The sequence below is a fragment of the Euleptes europaea genome, chromosome 15, assembly GCF_029931775.1.
Source record: "Euleptes europaea isolate rEulEur1 chromosome 15, rEulEur1.hap1, whole genome shotgun sequence".
NCBI lineage: Eukaryota > Metazoa > Chordata > Lepidosauria > Squamata > Sphaerodactylidae > Euleptes > Euleptes europaea.
The window spans coordinates 31,844,422-31,864,989 of NC_079326.1; the positions used below are offsets into that span (position 1 = coordinate 31,844,422).

At 42.0% G+C, this 20,568-nt stretch overlaps 1 protein-coding gene across 1 annotated transcript in view; it reads left to right on the forward strand.

Annotated features, from left to right (window-relative positions):
- Positions 1 to 20,568, forward strand: part of TANC1 (tetratricopeptide repeat, ankyrin repeat and coiled-coil containing 1) — a 110,881-nt gene that overhangs the window by 41,842 nt on the left and 48,471 nt on the right. Inside the window, exons 4-7 of the mRNA XM_056861258.1 lie at positions 3,008 to 3,138; positions 5,265 to 5,454; positions 9,455 to 9,715; positions 18,754 to 18,879. Of these exons, the coding sequence (XP_056717236.1) occupies positions 3,008 to 3,138; positions 5,265 to 5,454; positions 9,455 to 9,715; positions 18,754 to 18,879 (708 nt within the window). The remainder of the gene's footprint in view (positions 1 to 3,007; positions 3,139 to 5,264; positions 5,455 to 9,454; positions 9,716 to 18,753; positions 18,880 to 20,568) is intronic.

Sequence of the window (20,568 nt, forward strand, 5' to 3'; positions counted from 1 at the left end):
TTTGTCAGCTGCTTTCATGGATAAGTCCTTCCTTTTTGATAGACTCTTAGTCAGTTCAAAGAGATAATGTTTGTTTGCCTAGAGGGGAAAAGTTAAATTGACAAACGTTCTCTAATTAATTTGGGAAACATGGAAAAAAGAGGGTACTGTGGCTTCACATAACAATGCAGATTCATTTTACTTGTTCATAACCTCTTTTATGGATGCCCAGCAATTATTACATTTCTCACTGCCAAATAAGTTACCGAAACAAGAATACCAATTCTGGAGGGTTTTTTCTTAGAGGGAGGGAAATGAAAAGAAATGATATGTAAACACTTTGCAAAGCATTTCTGTGTCTTCCGTAATACACAAAAGGGAAAGTAATCTAGGCTCTGAGGAAGCTGGGTGTTTTCCCCTTTCCAAATATACTGTGGGTGTGTGTATAAGTGCCATCAAGTCACAGCTGACTTATGGCAACCTGTAGGATTTTCAAGGCAAGAGACTAACAGAGGTGGTTTACCATTGCCTTCCTCTGCGCACAACAACCCTGCATTCCTTGGTGGATTCAGAGGATATAGCACTGTGAAATGGCCCAACAGTTTCCCTAATTCTCCCTGTAACATTAATAATGGATAATCATCCACAGTCAAGTAAACCTGTTTTTTTCTCCCCTGTTGGAAATGTCATTACTACATAATATCCAGAATTTATAAAAATTTTAAGATAGCAGAGTTCCCATTCAAAGTGCACATGGAGTAGAAACTAAATTTGGAGTAGTGTGAGTGAACATGTATGTGTAGTCCTTGTAAAAAAATGTATTGTTGAAAAGTGTGTTGCGTTGTTGCACCAAAGTATGTGTGAAACATTAGCCTGGAAACACTGACCTATAGAGCAGGACTTCTTAAACATTTTCCACTTGCGACCCCTTTTCGCCCGAGAAGTTTTTACGCGACCCTGGGTATATAGGTATATAAAATAGGTATGCAAATCAAACATTTATTGATAATAAAGAAACCTTGTACTGTTGCCAATTTTTTTGTGACCCCCACAGTTTAAGAAGCTTTTCTCTAGAGCACTGGTTCCCAACCGGGGGTCCGTGGACCCCCAGGGGTCCGCGAGAACTAAATTAAGGTCCGCGAAACAAAGCTATAAACTCATAATAAATTAATATTTTCAATTAAAAGTTCTCTATTATAAATATATATATTCAAATATTATTCTAAGTTTAATGTTTAACTAACATGATTAAAGTTTATTTTCAAATTCTCGGAATTTTTATTTTGAACCTTGGGGTCCCTGCACCGAACAAGAAAGTCCTAGTGGTCCCTGGTCAAAAAAAGGTTGGGAACCACTGCGAGGGTGGTGCTTCTTACAGGGGAGGCAGGGTGAGTGGTTGCCTGGCCATGGGGCAGTGGAAGAAGGGAGAAGGCTCCAAGAGGAAGAAGCTGAGGTCTTTTTTTCCTCCTGATGTTGTGATGAATTTAAGAAGAAGCTCCTGAGAAAAACAGACTGGGAGACAGAGAATGGCAGCTGGTGGAAGAGTGGCCATCTTCTGGTGTGACTCTTCCATCCTGAGCGTTACTGGGACTTTTGCTATGACTGTGAGGAAAAGTCATTACTCAGTGACTGTGAGGAGAACGTGACCTGTCTGCAGTTTGGGAGTCAGGACCCAGAGACTTAAAGAGACTTCTTTCTGTTTCCACACTGACTTTGGGACTGATTAATATAATTTTTAACCACGCTGTTTTGCTTCAAACTCCCAGTCTGACTTTACGGTTTCCCTCTCCTTTCAATAAATGTTGCTTGTTTAATTGTTTCGGGTTTTGAATGGGGCATCCACCATCCTGTGGTCACTCGCCTGGCCCTTTTATGACGGAAAGGATTACATAGGCTTGGAGACAAACAGCTGGAAACCCCTGAAAAGTAATATGGTGCCAGCCTCTGCTGTATGTATTAAGTAAATAAAAAGCAGTACTTGAATGATAGTCTCCTTATGGATATCTTCAATCTTAATGGCATTAAGGAATGGCAGACTGCTTTCTGTAGGGATTAGATGCTGTGTTGAATAAAGCCCCAAATGCTCTGAATCAACTACAAGATATTTGACTTAAATGATGGAACACCTCCTTATTTCTTTTTGATAGATACTGGGAAAACTGTTAAATCTCTTCTGTAGGAAAGCCAGGCTGCTTGATAGTGTAATTCAAGATTAAACAGATGTCTGCTGTGGGCAAGTGTATTATGTTTGTATAATTCCTTCAGACTTGGTGGTTGAGATGTATATTAAGGTTCCAGTTGCTTTCTTATAAGGTACCTCTGATGTGCTCTGGGAGCTTTTAAAATTAGGTAATGTTCTCATCTCTGGATGCTACTTGAGCTCCATACATAGGAGTTAAAGGGAAAATACACAGGTCTTTCTCAGAGTAATTTTTAAAAAATTGGGTTGGTTTTAGAAGTAGATATGGATGGTGACAAAATAATTGTCATTTGTTTACTTCTTGATATGTTTGACAAAAGCAGTCTTGAAATTTTCTTATAGTATACTGATAGAATATTTCATGAGTGTGTGAAAGTATTTGCGTATGTCAGCCATACAGAAACCTCAGTGATTTCAATAGGGAAAGCAACATGTGCTGAAATATCTCCTGTTGGAACCAGTAAACTTAAACATTTTTGACTTTTGTACAAGTGTCCCTAGGTTCTAAACTATTGAATATAGCATTGGATTCAGAAGTGTGATTGGTGAATTTATCAAACTGTGCCATTATTCTAACAAAGCATTGTTTCTTTTTGTGGAAGAAGGGGCAGTGATTTCAGCTGATTTCCCCACCCACTGCCGACCCGCAGTGTGCCCCCTATTCTGTTCCTAAGGGTATGTTGACCCCCCTGCCCCTGAAAGAGAATTTTGAGGGCCATACAGCAAGCTGCAGTAGCATTGGCCCAGGACTGAATGCAAACTAGTTTTTGCTTCTTGTGCAAAATATTTGACTGTAGTTCTTCATATGTTGTTTTTATTCTCGTACAGAAGCAAAGTCTGAGAAAGAACCAAGCTGTTCACCAGCAGCTCAGGAACTGATGACGAGACTGGGATTTCTACTGGGAGAAGGCATCCCAACTTCTGCCCACATCTCTGTAGAAGAAAAACATGAAACTATGGTATGCTTGAAGAAGTAGTTATAAATACCAATCTGTGATGTCAGCAGCTTTCTTCAAAATATTTAATAACAAACACACCACTATATAGTAACATTTCCTTATAGAATTCTGTGTACACTTAATTTATTTTCAGTGCTCTCTACAAAAGTTACCAATAAGCTGTGACTTGATCTTCTGTCCCTTACAAGAAAATTGTTTAAAACTAAGATGGATAGAATTATGAGAAGACCATTGTTTTTAATCTGATGCTTAAAGTAACTGGAAGGATTTTTAAAAACACACTTTTGGGTATTTCTTTATTCCTGCTGTTGCTCTCAGTGCCAAAGAAATGGCCACAAATAATCTAAGGATTAGGTATCTGCATGGTTGACCAGATTATTTGCTTTTGCTTTGAAGGTTAGAGTTGACTGGCAATCCAGACCTCTTTGCCCCCTTGAATAGAAATTAATGATGATAGCTCACTTGCTTGTGCTGTGTTGAGTTTTTGAGTGAGTGTACCGCAGGCCTTTCTGGTTAGAGTAGGGGTCCCCAACCTTGTTGAATTTGTGAGCACTTTTGGAATTTTGTGAACAGGTAGTCGGTGCCACAACTAAATACCTGCTAGGGAAAGGGGACCAATCCCAAAAGGGCTGCCACAAGGGCAAGGTCAAATCACAGAATGTTAACAGGCTTGTTAATGGGCTCCAAGCCAACCCTCTTACTGTGATGGCAGTAGCTGTTTCCAAATAGATGTGCCCTGCAGGCACAAAGATAATGCTCCCTGAAGCACTTTCTATTACACTGAAGTGGAGGAAAAACAGGACTGTTTCTTTGCTTTGCACCAGGAAACACATCAGTGGGCACTATGGCACCTGTGGGCATCATGTTGAGGATCACTGGATTGATTATCATATTGCTTGGCTTCCAGGACACAAGGACCAAGCAAATAATTTGGCTAATCTCTTGGGGAGATACATTTTATTATAGGCAAAAGAATGGAGTAGATCGCCTATATTTCTTTTTTGGTCTAGAGCAGAGGTTCCCAAAGTGGGCAGTACCACCCCCTGGGGGGCAGTAGGATTACCTAAGGGGGCACTAAGAGGCAAGAGGGCAGCAGGGGGGCGCTAGAGGTGGTCCCCTTCAACTGTGTTGTTCACTAATTTACAATAGATCAAGCTATGGCACCATGCTGGCAAATTTGGTGGAAACTATCAGAGGTTTTTTCCAGACTTTGAAGAGCTGATACCACTGGATCAAGTTCATCAGTTTTGTTGAATAAATTTCAACTAAAAGGTTTTAATTTGACTTAGAACAGATGAACAATTAACTGTTGCTGTTTTGAAATGTTATGATCTTGTTTAGTGAGTCATGCAAACCCCTATTTTGAATAATGCTTTTTATAGGATAGGGTAGGGGGCGCTGGGGTTAAGTTTGTAGAACCAAGGGGGCGGTGGCCCAGAAAGTTTGGGAACCATTGGTCTAGAGCAATTCAAAGTGTTTGTGAGCAAGAGATACTAAATCATATTTGTTCATGCCATCCCTTTTGACTAACTAATAAAATATAGTCTGCATTTGACTACTATCCTGAATAGCTCCATTTTGCATTGCTGCCCCTCAGCATGGTGGTATTCTCTGACAATTTCGTGCTTCAGAAATAAGACACTGGGTTGTATCCCACAAAGATTTCCATGTCCCCAACAGCCCTTTGTACAAGTAGAAGCACTAAAAATAAACTTGTCAGGCTGCTTGCACAAAGTTGAAACTGCTTGATCCAAACTCTTCTGTATACATAAGGCCGTAGCACAACTTTCTAAAATTGTTAGTACTGTAATGAAGTGTTACGTGTTGCAGTCGGCCTTGTGCTATTGCTTGTGCTAACAGATCCGCACTAAGTATGTTTTCCTTTCTGCTCACGCTTTGTTGGATCCATGCCATTTGACTCTCCAAGCGGTTGGATGCAGTAGTCATTTCTCTAACCCCTTTAAGGGTTTCAAGAAATCCTTTTTGGAAACATTCTTGGAACGTTTTGTGTTTTTTGCGTGTGTGTGTGTTTAGGTTTTGTTTGTTTTTTTCTTTAGTATTAATAGCCTTCGTCACAGATAGGGATGCTGTGTGCATTAATCGTTTGTTTCACTTCATGTTTGTAGTGCACAGTAGTTAGTCAAGGAGTCAGTCCCTGTTCTACGCTAACTAGCAGCACAACATCACCTAGCACCGATAGTCCCTGCTCAACTCTGAACAGCTGTGCTGGCAAACCGGCCGCCAACAGAAGTAGTCCCTGTGGGACCATTAGCAGCCCAAGTTCCACATTGGAAAGCAAGGACAGTGGTATTATAGGTAAGGAGTTTCAATTCCTATTCCTGCAGCTACTTACGACTATCTCTTTGTAGCTTGTTTTTCTGTATCAGCAGATGGGCCAGTATGAAACCACAAGGCTACAGCTCTCTTTCTGAATCCTCATTAGTACTTGGCTCCAATTCTAAAATCTCCATGCTACAAAATGTTTTAAAGAGTTCTTCCACTGAAATAAGTATGTTGTTTTCAGTATTTATTTTCTCCTATTTCAGTACATTTTGTCATGACAAAACTTTCTTTCAGTGCAAGGTATTCAGGTGGTGGTGGTGGTTTTGCCAGGTGTTGGCTGTAGTTCAGTTTACTGTGGCGCTAGCCCAGTGCCGGATTTACATATAAGCTAAACAAGCTATAGCTTAGGGCCCCACTCTCTTTGGGGCCCCCCAAAAAATTTAAAGGAAAAAACAACTGGATGTACATTTCCAAAATATAAGATAAAAAACAAATAAAATAGAACCTACATACAGCAACAGTGCTATCATTTTAAGTTAGAGATTAATAATTATTTCTCTATTAATATACTTCTTCTTAATTGTATTTCAGTTCAACAATTTGATACTTTGATAAAATACATATTTTGTTATGTGCAAATGGCTTTAGATACCTATTAGGTCCATAAATTACCATATAGCATGTATTCAGCACAAAAAAACAGCAACAATTTGTTGTTGACAAAGGACAGCTGGACATATAAAGGGCCCCATTACCTTCAATAGCTTAGGGCCTCATCAATCCTAAATCAGGCTCTGTGCTAGCCTTAGCTCCTGGTTAACTGTGCATGAGGGGGAAAGGTCTGCAAGTGGAAGAATGATTTGATTCATTCTAAATTGGGAGTGCAAACTTTCATACAAGCTGTCACGCCCTAGATGGTTAGGCAACATGAAGGCTTTAGGGCAGGGGTGTCAAACATAAGGCCCAAGAGCCAGATCCGGCCCCTTGGGAGCTCTTATCCGGCCCGCGAGGCAGCCACCCCCCCCCCCACTCTCAATCTGGGCTGGAGAGGCATGGCATGGCCCAACCAAGTGACATTTATCTCATATCCGGCCCTCATAACAATTGAGTTTGACACCCCTGCTTCAGGGCATATGGAGGAAAAGTAGAAGAACAATACTTGGGATTATATGGATCTTGCATAAGTAGTACGCCTTCTGTTCTTAAGGCTATTATGGAAACATATATGATGTTCTGTTGAGCAACATGGTTGATTAAAATACAACACTCTCTCCCACACTTCCCTACGAATCCTGGAAGATGGTAATGAATTTGAAAGCTAGCCTGCACAGCATGCAGTGCAAGCTTGTGTGCATAGGAGAGAAAATGGAATGGAAATCAAAACAAAGTTGCATGCCAATAAGTTATGTTTAGTCTATATATGTTGCTTATAGACCCAATCATTCTGTGGAGGTGGGGCAGATTCCTCGGTAGCTTTTTGTGAACATAATTTGAATGGCTGCAAATGCAAATTTGTAAATGGCATTTAAATGCTCATTCAGTATAGAGTTTAGCAAGTATATCTTTTGTGATACCTTTGGCAGACTTTACCCAACCATGAAAATAGCTTGTTCTTCCATACTACTTAAGTAGGTTTGCATTGTATTTCCATTCCTACTCTGTTATTCTGGGCCAGTGGGCCCTTTGAGTGGAGAACTGCCCTTCCCCTCCCTCTCCCACACTTTCTGCTGGCTCAGGCTTCTTTCTTCCTTTTTAGTGTTTTATTGCTTTAGTTGAAATTGTCTCTGCCTCTACTGGCATAATAGAGTTGAGGGCAGATTTTCATCTTTTGGAGTGAGCTAAGTAAGAGAAAAGTCTGGGCTAGTGGCCAAAGTATGGGGGGGGAGTAATTTGGCGAGGTCCCTTCCTCTCAGTATGAGAAACTTGAGTGGAAATCTTCCCTGACCCTCTCCTCCCCCCCTCCAATTAGTAAATCAGAAGGGACATTTAGTTCATTATATATCAAAAGGTCGAGCTTTTCCTTTAATAATTCTGTCGTAACAAAGCACACTGTAGGAGCTCCTCATCGTTTGTCTTACTTAAAGCCTTATAACCTTTACAAGTGTTTGCGTTGTTATTTAAAGTAGGAAGTCATGCGTAAATTATTTCTTGTGAGACATTGATAGTTGCAACAAATAGTACGCACGTGGTGGCTGTCCAGTATGTACAGTGCTTACTGAAACTCCTCCAAAGTTGCTGTCAACAGTTCAGATCTCATTATTGGTGCTAGAGAACTTCACTAGTCCCCAGATTGATTCCAGATACAAGTTACAGTGCTGGTTTTGACTCTAAGCTCTAAATTGGGGGGAGCTGTGGCTCAGTGGTAGAATATCTGCTTTGCATGCAGAAGGTTCTAAGTTCTGTCCCTGGCATCTCCAGTTAAATGGATGTGAAAGACTTGTACCTGAGATGCTGGAGAGCCTCTGCCGGTCAGAGTAGGCGAGACTGACCGTAATAGACCAGTGATCCGACTCAGTAGCCCAGTGCACACAACAGCCTTGTGTGTTCATTTGAATGTGCAGGCAGGGAGAGTGGGAGTAAGCATGCCGGCCCTGCCTCCATGCCATCGCTCAGTCATCTGCATGGGTGACTGTGTAGAGAGGAAGTGATTGCATGAACTCGCTTTCCCCATGTGCTGTTTTTGGAATGTCGCTGATCGCGGGGAGGGAGAGTTCGCATGGCCACCCATGTGGATGATCAGGCAATCACACAGAGGCAGAAGGTGGGGCTAGCATGCTTGCTCGTACTGTCCCTTTCCGTGCCTTCATTGAACGTGTAGAGCTGTTGTATGCCCCAGGCTAGTATAAGGCAGCTTCATGTGTGTTCAAACAGTTTGGTACCAGGATATATGGAGGGTTGTCTTCTTCATGTGGACTTTCCTGTTTTCTAAGATCCACTTTTGAGACCTTGCTCCAGCTGCCCCCTTCTTCAAAGTTTAGGTGAATAGCAGATGGAGGGTGGGACTTGTAGGGCACCAGCTTAATTATCTCTGAAGCAGTCTTCTTTTCCCCTTTCTACTGTTGGGTTAGGTAATTTGGAGGTTTCTGGTTTTAATTTTAATATGACTGGTTGTTAAGCTTGGTTTAATTATTTATGTTTTTATGAGAGAAAGATGGATATACCGTATTGTTCGGCGTATGACTTTTTAACCCAGGAAAATCTTCTCAAAAGTCGGGGGTCGTCTTATACACAGGGTGTCGTCTTATAGGGCGGGTGCTGAAACTTCCAAGCCGGACTGGAGAATCTGCCTGGGGAGCCGCCTCCGCTCTGTCCATGTCTGCTACAGGAGGGAGGGGAGGCGAGCCCGGCGAGGGCGCTCGCTGCCCGGCTGGGAGTCGGAGCCAGGCGCGCCGGGGCACACGGAGGGAAGCGCTCGGCCACGCTCCAGCGGCGGCGCAAGGCAGGCAGGCAGGTGGCTGGCTGGCCGGGGCTGGGGCGGCCGCTCTCCCCACTCCGGCGTCGCGACTGCAGCCGCACCGTGCTCCAGCCCAGACTGAGGGTGGTTCAGGGCTGAGCGAATGCGGGCGGGTGGGCTGCACGCCCCTCCTCCTCCTCGGCCCCCCTGCCTCCCTCCCCGTTTCCCCACCTCCCTCCCCGCCTGCGCGTTGGTGCGTCTGGCTCCGCTCTTGCAGCGCGGCCAAGAATGTGACCAACTCCCCAGGCGGGGCTCTTCCAGGAACAGGCGCCGCCTCCCCCCGGCCCAGCTCGGCTCCCGGCCCTTGTGCAAAAGGCGAGCGAAGGGGGGCGGCAGGGGAGCGCGCGAGAGGCGGGCCTCGGCTGCGGAGGAGTATATCCCAAACTCTATATTTTAACTGGAAAAGTTGGGGGTCGTATTATATGCCCAGTCGTCTTATACGCCGGACAATACGGTAAATCTTTTAAATAAATCTGTCTTGAATGATCTTGTCATCTTGTAGAATTGGTCAGATAAGAGCATCTGATATCAGCATTCTGTTACACAGAACTTATTGGTTTTCTTTCTTTTCTTTTTTAGCAACAGTAACAAGTTCATCTGAAAATGATGACCGCAGTGGATCCAGTTTGGAATGGAGTAAAGATGGTAGTCTCAGAACTGGTTCACATCAAGGAATTATTCATGAACGAAGAGCAGATAATTGTTCACCGGTTGCTGAAGAGGAGACTGTTGGCTGTTCAGAAAGTTTGCCAAAAGTAGAAGCATCTTCTGGAGATGGTCCTGTTACTTATACTCAGAGTTCTGGATCATTAGTGATGCCTCGGCCCAATTCTGTTGCAGGTGAGGAAGACTTGAGGAGAGGAACTACTGTTTTCTAGACACTTAAAAAAAAACTTACAGTTCTTGGGGGAGGGGCTGTGGCTTAGTGGTAGAGCATCTGCCTGGCATACAGAAGGTCCCAGGTTCAATCCCTGGCAACTCCAGTTAAAGGATCTGGCTGTAGGTGATGTGAAAGACCTCTGCCTGAAACCCTGGAGAGCTGCTGCCAGTCTGAGTAGTCAGTACTGATCCTGACTGACCAAAGGTCTGATACAGTATAAGGCAATTACCTACTTCTTTCCTGTACTTGTATTCGTGTAAATACAGTGAATGGCATATGGTCTTCACATTATGGAAAGGTAGATGGAATAGATAGCATAGTTTAAAAGAATTGTTGATATATTTTTTTTAAAAATCCAGGCCCCACGGAATTGTGGATCATTGCTTTACAAGGACAAAGTAGCTTTTTATTTTGCTCATTACCATTTAATTTTTTTTTAAGAGCTGCATAAGCCATATAGCAGGGATCACTTAACATCCCAAGTGAGTTAGAAACACAAATCCTAAAACTTGTAGAAAAGGAAGGAGATGTGTCACTGTTGATGTTGCAAACACAGTCCAGCGTGAACCCATGGTAACTAGGCAACCACATACTGAAAGACAAACTAGATGATATGGTGTCCTTGGGGACACCACTGCCATTTTACAAACACTGGGGGGGGGAGTCCAGTCCTTGGGACTGCTGGGAAGGGCTCATGTCTCCCCCCTCCGCGCTGTTTTAAAGAGCCCAAACCCCTGGGGTCATTTGGGCTCTTGAAAATGGTGCATGGAGAAGAGACAGGTGCCCCTCCTCCCATGCTGTGGTCCTGAACAGGATCATCCCCCCTGCAACATGTGTAAATTGGGGGAATTCCAGAGGTAAAGTGGTGGTGGTGTCCACAGGATTAGCATATCATCTAGTTAGCCCTCAGGAGCAATGAACATGCTAGCTGCAAGACAGATTGCATTTTCCTAGCAATAAAATATTGCAGGGTGTAAGCTGAGAAAACTGATATCCAAGCTGGCACTTAAAGTTGTTTCCTTCAAGTACAGACATTTGTGATATCTCCAAATGACTCGAGTTCCGTCTTGTTTTGTTGTCTTCATGCAAAAGCTGAATTACCAAGAAAGTTCATATGAGAGATTTGCTTCTCTATGCTGTATTATTTTTTTGCTTACTGGGGGTAGGGAATTTTCTGTAGGTTTAGTTAGTGGCCACACGATTACTTTTATTTTTATGTAGAATTAATTTTTTGGGGTGGGGACTGTTACCAGTACTTTCCAGTTAGCTTTTAGGCAATTTGCCTGGTTTACTTGCTTTGCTGCAGAAATAAGCATTGGCTGTTATTTACTCTGAGACATGGCAGCTTTCGGGTTTCACAGGCCCTAATATGGTTTCCACCTTGGCTCTATTTGCATGCATTTCCATATGGTTTTCACTCTGGCTCAGTCTTTTGAAACCTGTGCTCAGGGCAGTTTCTGAGTCTCTTGCTCCAGCCTTGAAATCCATATCTGTTAAATGGCTGTTAAGTGTCCATGGACTGTGATGAAATACAAGGCCTTTGCAGTCCACTTCCCTCTTGCAAACTTAAGAATAAGAAACATGGTACCAAAGGTACCACTGTAAGTAAATTACCAGTGTTGGTTTCAAGAGCTATCATTGTTAAGAGCGGTGGTTTGGAGCCGTGGACTCTAATCTGGAGAACCAGGTTTGATTCCCCGTTCCTCCACATGAGCATATAAAAACCAACTCTTCTTAATTCTGTCGAAGGCTTTCACGGTCAGAGTTCATTGGTTCTTGTTGGTTATCCGGGCTGTGTGACCGTGGTCTTGGTTTTTTCTTTCCTGACGTTTCGCCAGCATCTGTGGCAGGCATCTTCAGAGGAGTAACACTGAAAGACACTGTCCTTCAGTGTTACTCCTCTGACGATGCCTGCCACAGCTGCTGGCGAAACGTCAGGAAAGAAAAAACCAAGACCACGGTCACACAGCCTGGATAACCTACAAGAACCAATCTTCCTAATTCTGCTTCTGGAGTCCTTCAGTCTTTCTGTCACTCATTTCAGCCACGGTTAAGCAAAACCTGTCTTTTTTTTTAAAGCTTCCATTTCTTGGATTTGTGTCTTCTGTTTTTCATCTATGCTCTAAAACCGTGTGCGAAAGTCCCCAAAGTTTAAGGCTCCTGTGAAATGTACAGTCGTTGAGTTGGCCTACAGGTTTTAGTTTAGGGAAGCTTCCAAGTCTTGTGATCTAAAGTAATGTGCAAACCTTCAGTTTGTCTGACCATGTTTAAGGAAGCTCTCAGAAAAACTAAAGCCTAGGAAGACTTTTTTTTCATGTGCTCTCTGTAAGACTTCTCCTTGGATCATGTCCCTAGCCGCACCTTTGATCTTTCCTCTCACTAATCCTTGCAAAACTCTAAAGCAAGCTCTTTGAACTTGTGACCTCCTGTGATCGTAGGCTCATCAAATCAGAACTGCTCTTCTCAATATTATATTTCCTGCTTTTAAGGCCAATGAACAGTTGGCTTTGTGCTGTGATCTTCCTTCCTCGAAGATTCATAGGAATGGCAGTCCTTCATCCAGTCATCATCAAAGATTGTTCCTGTTTTCCAGGATATAAATTTGCATATTTCCCTGAGTAAATAAATGAAGTATACTTTGCACACCCTGAATGTTTATCAAGGTCTGTTTGCATAGGACCAACTTTTTTTGTAAAGATAACCTAAACATATAAAGACAAATGCATTTATTTGCATAGGTTCTAGTGCATGATTGCTTGGATCATTCTTTCCCAGTTGGCCAAAACACCTGAACTCATGAATATCAAGAGACATCTCAGTTGACGAATTAACTGATTCTTGCCCTATTGTCATGATGTCGCTTTATTGAACCCTTCAGCATTTATTAAGCGTTATGCTTTTGATGCAAAAACCTTCGGTTGATGCCATGTTTGGAAGAATGGTATCTTGCACTGATGCTCCAGCGCTAATTTTTAGGTGTGTCACCTTCAGTCATCCAATTATGAGGCTTCCCAGAGACCATGAAGAAGAACAATAGGCTGTTTACCTGTCACCAGTGTTTTTTGAGTGACCATCAGTTCACACAACCTACCTTCACAGCTAGTTTCTTTAGCCTGTTGCCTGGCATTTTTTTGCAGCTTGGCAGAAGCAGTTGAGAGGAAAGGAAAGGTATTTGCCTTAACTCCCAAGGCATGTGCAGAGGGGGGAAGGGCAACAGCCCCCCGATTCTGCACATTTCCACAGATATTTGTGGATGCAGAATTTAGTCATGTGACACAGATGTCCAGTCAAAAAACAGTTACAAGTAAGCAATCTCTATCTTCCAAACTAACTATTTGTCTGCTGGGGGAAAAGTTTGGGTAAAATGACTGTATTTAAGCTCTGGTATGATTGTGATAAACTGTCAACTGTTAAAATGAGTGCAGTGTGTTTCTACGTGTAATGAGGGCTGTAGAGGGGCTTCCAACTACCTTTCCATGAAAATAAACACGCAGAGAGACAAAGGAAGATGCAAATGCAGGTGTGGGGTTTAGAAGGTTTTTAAAGATTTATTAGAGAGTTGACATTCTCAGGAAGAGGAGTTGAGAAATGCAAACTATAGTTCTGAACTGCTCATATGCTCTTTCATTACAGTTAATCACATATCGATTTCCCACAGCTTTTTGCAGGAAGTAACATAGTTCATGGTGCATATATGCTTAGACAAGAAAGTCAGCATCCTCCTTAGAAGACCAGTGTTGGTTACAAGAAACCACCCGCTCTAAAGTTTCATATTTACACAAAATTGTGTGAGCAGTTTATTATAACTGAGGTTTCTTCATATGCATTGTGACGCAGCAATAATTAGAAGTTTCTCAGAAAACATACACTCAGATCTGTCTCCTATAACACCCAACTTTGCTGAATCATTCGTGCCCACCTATGTTAAGCCTTTCCAGTTAGGCTATTTTACTACTTAATGTAGTAAATTATAATCCTGGTCCATGTACTATAGCAGCTGCCCACAGTTTTGAAGTATTGTAGTAAGAACAAAACACTCTTAATTGTAATTCTGAGTACAAATTACAACCTCCATGTACTTTAATTTACCATGTGTACAAATACACATAGGGTCATCATGGGTTACACATTTCCTTTTGTTAATTTTGTTTGTCCCCACCTCCTTAAGGCAACATAGAATAAACTTCAGTTCGGAAAATGAATTGCACACAATAAGATCTGGATTTCCCTTGAGAGGGCAAGTTTCTCTATTAAAGGGACAGTGCATTTTTCTTCAGGCCAGGTGACAACCCTGTATAACAACGTTGGTTGTTTTGTTTTAGCCACTTCTGTTTTCAGAGGAACTATAGTGGTGCTTACTAGGGTGGATGTGTGTTAATCTTCAAAGTACCTTTAGAACATTCTCTACTGAGTGACTGTGTGTGGCTGTGTGTGACCCGACTCTCCCCCCCCCCCCCCGGTCCTTTCAAGAGCACAAATTTGCTTTTTTTGGTGCTTTCTCAGCATTCTTCATTGTAATGAAAGTAATTAAACTAGTTAGATTATGTAGGGATAAATATCTGAACACTGTTAAAATATTTTAATGCACTCTTAAAATATTGGAAGATTCTTCTTTATATGACAGTGTCTGACATACAAGATTCCTCCCCACCCGCCAGCCCTAAGGAGTGTGATGAGTACGTCAGTCGTGGTCCACCACGCAATTTCTGATTGCTTCCTCTGTCTTTATAGCCTCTGTAAATAATGCAGAATATATTGCAAAGGCCTTTTGAAGATCCAGAAAAGATGGCTGAAGATTGGTGGCTGTTTTCTTGACCCATTTAGGAAATAATCTGACTGGAGTTCCTGATTGATCCAAGTTCCTCATGAGAAATTTTCTGCCTTTTTAAATTCATAAAGCTTTTATTTCTCTGAAAGCAGTTGTAAAGCAGGGTAAACTGAAAGTGTTAAATTGCATAATATAGAAGATGCAGGAGACCTGGAAATTACTGCTGTTTTTTATCCCGCCTCTCAAAATATTCACAAAAGCAACTGCAGAGCTTTTCTTATATAGGTCACCCACTTAGTTCATATAAGCTATGCGTGTTTTAAAATAAAGTACAGGGAAAGATTTGTTGATCTCTGATACCTGGGTGTTTTCTATCTCCAACTGAAAGGTTTGTATCTTGACATGAACCTGCAGTTACAGAGGAAATAAGAATAGCTCTTATTTTAATATTGATTTATTTCAGTCCTTAAGTCTCTGTTAACAGCTAAGGGGTTGGGAAATCCTTTAAAAATGTCAGTTTGTGTAGCTTGCTGGTGGTACAGCTTTAGTGTCACTTCACTTTTGTTTTTGGACTCTTGATCCCACTCTCCATTTCCATTTTGTTTTTCATTTGATTTTTGTATTCCAATATTGTTTAAACGCTGTTTGAACACACTGTACACATCTTCAGGGTCACAATACATAATAATTGACTTTCTTAAAGAAAGACCCCTGATAAAAAGATTGGAAACAGTATTCTCCAGATTAAGATAAGCAGTTGGTTCATGTAAACACTTCCTACTGTGTTTTCTCTCTCTTTTGAGTTCAGGAATTCTTACCATAAGGGACCAGATTTTCTGCTAGGGTGGTCTTAGGAGAGTATGGGAATCCCGTGTTTGAATTCATAGCTTTGTAAAGTCTCTTAAATTCATGAATGTTTGCTTCCTTTGCGTTTTGCACCAGAAGACTTAAACGGTTAGATGTTTTTTTTTATTATTTCTTCTTTACAAATTAATTTCCTCTTTGAGTTATTGTAGAAGTGCATGTCCCTTGCTAATAGTGGTGTCAATTTAACTGAAAACTCACTAGAAAGCGAGCTGTAGTAGACAAATGGAAAAGGCTTTCTAAATGGACATCCTTGGTTATATTATACGTTACATGAACAGTTCTTATTTGCAAGTATTGAACATACATTGATGTAATGATAATATTAGGTCTTTTCTTTCCAGCTGCCCATGCTCATGTATCCTTCTGTGTACTGCATAACTTCTGTAAATGCATAGATTTTCAGCCAGTGAGTACAGACCACTCCCATTCATTTCAGCAGAACATATTTGGGCAATTTGCTTGGTAGACTGGGACAGCCACAATCCGACACTTATATGTGTGCATGTGGAAGGAGAAGGGTCTACATCAGTGATTCCCAAACGTTTCGGGCCACACACACCCCTTGGTTCCACAGACTCAACCCCAGTGCCCCCTATTCAACAACACAGTTGAAGGGACCCTCCTCTAGCACCACCCTGCTGCCCCCTTGCCTCTTAGTGTCCTCCTAGGTAAACCCCCCAGGGGGTGGTACTGCCCACTTTGGGAACCACTGGTCTACATGAATTGCTAAAGTTGTCTTTGATGTTTGTATTGCATGTGCTGACATTGCTGAAGAGACAAGCCTCTTTTCAATTCCAGGTGTGGCTTGCCTCTTTATCAGTACATGTATGTCAGTAAAAAACCTGACTGCAGTGCAGTTGTTATACATGTTCATGATCATTGTTGTTCATGTGTATCTGTTTTTACATCTTTTGCTGTTAGTGAATTCTGGTGCTGACCAATTCTAGTATATTCCTGATGCTATTGAAGGTTTTATAGGTGAACAGCCATACATCTTGGCAAAAAGAGAGGCAGAAAATTTACCATTAATGGAATGATTGCTGATATTCTGGAGGCTGTGAAATACTTCTCACAGTGTCTGCTTGTCTGCCTGTAAGATTTGGACTGCCAATAGTTCTGAATGTAATCATTGGGGCAGAAGATTCATCTTAGGTATCTTGCTGTGTTTTGACTTAGACATATTGAAGCTTTAATAAGTAATTTTGCTGCCAAACTGGCTGTAAAAATTCAGTGGGAGCCTTGTTTCCTTTTAGTTACTAGTTAACAGTAAATCAGTTTTAAGTCCTTGACACCATTTCCTATTTAAAAACAAAGAACTCAGAAGGAGGGTATTTAATTAAAAATAAATGCAATCTTGATCGAAGAAGTATAGTACAGAGATAATATTTTTAAAACATCTTGTATCTTTAGACTAGTGGCATGAAATATACAAACTCTTAAATTGTTTTCTGTGTATGGCATTATTTCTCATTGTGGAATGATTCATGTACATGTTTTGTTTACGTGATGTTCATTAAGGAACACTTTAATGTGCCTTGAATACATGGTACCTTGAACACTTACCAGTGAAAAATGGCCACATGACTTATAATAAATTTCTAGAATTTTTATGGCTGTTGAATGTAGTGATTGTGATTAACAAATTCATGGAACAAAGTAATTTAACTGGTGATGTTTATGTAAGTTCCAGACAATAATTTTTGAAATGGCAGGTCTGCGGGAAAAGGTGGTGACTTGCTACTAGAGGAACAACTAAAGACCAGTTCTTGTTTTTGTTGTTATATATTATGATTTGTATCACATTTTCTCCAATAAGCTCAGAAGAGCAGTTTAAGCTTCACAACTGTGTGAAATTTGCTGTGTTTGACTCTTGGCCCAGTTGAAACTTTTCTTGTTGCCGCAGAATGTATAGTTGTAAGATCTTTGCTGTTAACACTGCTGATTGATACTATGACTTTGTGTAGCTTCTTTGTGTAGCTTGATTTATCTGCTTCTTGTTGGTCCTTGTCTGTTCTTTATCTAGAGATTAAGAATGACACCGGAGGCAAAGTCAGGCCACATTCGTCTGGTTTAGAAACTCCTGCACTGTTTCTTTTAAAAGAAGGGTTGTACATCTAGCAACCAAACCAAGCAGGAGAGAAGAGTTACCAATACACCATCATGATGTATTTTCTGTCCACTAGAGTTTCTTGGCTGGAGGAATATCATACCACAGTACTATAAAGCATCCAGCCCACACTGATGTGATTGGAAATATACACAGAGAGATTGTCTGTTGTACCTCTCTACCACTTTGTGCAATAATTAGCAAATTAGACTACTTTATTTAAATATTTTTTATCCTGATTCTCTTCCACACTGGGGAATCAAAAGTGGCTTACAAAATAAAATATACCAACAGTACAAAAATATACAACCCACCAAGCCCTCTGTCTAAACTTAAACAGGCGGTGAGCCACGAGAATTTTCAAGATTTGTGCTGATTCTACTAACAAGGCTTATGTGCGTCCTCAGGCTTCAAACTATGGGCTGAGAGACAAGGGCCCTTTGGCTCTAGCCTCTTTTGTCCAAGCTCTGCAAAAACGTTAGGGGCATCTGGCTCATGTGTTCCCCAGTTCCTTCTCTCTGGCCAAACTCAGGCTTTAAGGGCCAAGCTACACAATGGCACATCCCCAGTTCCACCACGGGAATGTGGCACCATTTTAAAGCATTTTTTAAAAAAACTTTTATAATAATTGGAGGGGGGGACAGTCCTGCTGGACACAGCAGTGTGGGCATTGAGGGCCTTCAGTGTCCTTTCTGCCCCCCCCCCCCCGCCCACTTTGCTCAGTTCTCAGGAGTCACACAGTCTCTGGCATGATCTGGTCCCCACAGTAGTTTTAAAAATAAAGGCTTTGAAATGGTGCAGCATGTGTGTGGTGGACCTGGGGAAATGCTATTGTGTAATTTGGCCCCCAGTTAACTGCAACAATATGAATTTCTGTAAAACTGTCTGTTGCCTGTTACCTTTTCTGCCTTTGTGTCTTCATGTGAGAACTTTGAAGGGGAACCTCAATGGTTTTGTGCTAGTGCACACATGGCACAAACACACCATAATCCCCCAATAGCATAGGTCTGCTTTTCAGATATGTTCACCTGAAACGCACATATCAACATTGTATGGGTGTGAAGAGATGTTAGGACTAATCAGTAGGTCTGCTTTATGGCTGATGCTACTAACAGTACCAGAACACAAGCCAGCGCAGGAATGGGAGTATTCAGTGTCCTGTTTCATGTTATACAGCTGCTATCGACCACTACTGGAGACATGATGTTGGGCTCTTCTGCTGATATTACTCTGACCAGATGACATTGTTATTACAGCAACTAGTTCCACCAAGCTGGAAGACCTGAGCTATTTGGATGGACAGAGGAATACTCCCTTAAGAACCTCGATTCGCTTGCCATGGCACAACACAGCTGGAGGGAGAGTTCAGCAAGAAATCAAAGGTATTAATATATTTTCAATTTCTTAGAATGTCTGTACCTCATTAAAACCTACTGAATGGCCCAGGCTAGCCTGATCTCATCAGATCAGATCATCAGTAGGGTTCGCCCTGGTTAGTACTTAAATGGGAGACTGCCAAGGAAGTCCAGGGTCGTTACACAGAGGCAGACAATGTCGAGCCACCTCTATTTGAATCTTGCCTTAGAAACCCTATGAAGTTGCCATGGATTGACTGTGACTTGATGGCATTTTACATACATACACCATGCAATCCTGAAAAGGGGGGGCAAGCTCCATAGGAGCTGCCGTGACCCTGCACTGGCATAGGTGCCACCTTATCACGGAATAAAGTGGCACCTATGCCAGTAAAAGGGCAAACACACCACTGCCTGGGTGCTGCGGAGCTGCGCTGGCTTCCACCACCAGTGCAGCTACACTGGGAGCGAAATTCTGGAAGAGGCAGCAGGCACTGGTGTGTGTGGGGGTTGTTCCTGGGGCATTCCAGGGGGCATAGCTGACATTAGTCAGCTTCCAAACCGCTTTCACCCTGGGAACACCCCCTTGAGCTTCGTTGTGGCCGGGCCACCTATTTTGGTGGTGCAGTCTCGCTTTTGCAACGGGGCATTCCCCCCTTTCCCATTTTTCTTTTTTATTAAATAACTTCAGGAATGGGCTGTCCAGCTCAATGGCTGAAATCTGCCTCAGCATTCAAATCATTGTCTAGAAAAAGCTCCTCCAGCATGTGTGAAATCTACAGCTCCTTTTCACTGATGGACTTCCAACAGCTGGACTCATAACCTTATGTCACATGAATGTTTTTCTTGTCAGGACATCCAAGAAGGAGCCAGTTCTATTACTTGTGTAATAGTTTTGACTTCTCTGTCTGCCTGGCAGTAAGAACAAGAAGATCCAACTGTGCTGGCTCAGACCAAGGGTCTGCCTAGCCTAACATCCTGTTTCTCACCAGTACCTCCAGGAAATCTACAGCAAAATAAGAATGCAGTAGCTTTTTCTCACTTTTGTCCTCTGGGCAGCAACTGGTATACAAATACAGCCGCATGCGGGATACAGGGAATCATTTCATGCTGTAACGTGTTCCTTTTTTATGTCTTGCTTTGCTCATCAGATGAAATGATGGGGGCCCCTCCCAATCCCTGTTCCGTAGGAAGGGCAGTTCTTCACACCTGGTTGAAACATTTCTCTGATTGCAACCAAAGTGCATACAAAATAGGTCAAACAAAGGGAGATCAAGTGCTTAAACCATACACATGTGGAGGCAGAGATCAGAAATGAAAACTACTACATACAATCGAATGTTGTGCAGAACTGTTTTAATTAACAGATCAGCTGAGAAGAATGAAATACTAAAATTAAAATATGTCTCCCAATGTCATGTTAGAGGCTGATCCAAAGCTCATCTAAGGAGAAATAGTGTCTAATATTTTGTGTGATTCTCTACTCTGTCATTACAATTGCAGGAATTACAAGGGAAGCCAGTTTACAAATAAACACTGGCCATATGTGATTTCTGTAAAAATGTCATATGGAATTTGGGTAAATGAGAAGGCATGCTGGTGGCATTATGCTAGTCAGGAGCTAGGACAACTGCTTTACCCGGTGCTTCTGGAGCCAGCCAATCTGCATACGTCTACAATTAAGGACTACTTTTCATGTTCTAACAGAGTAGTCGC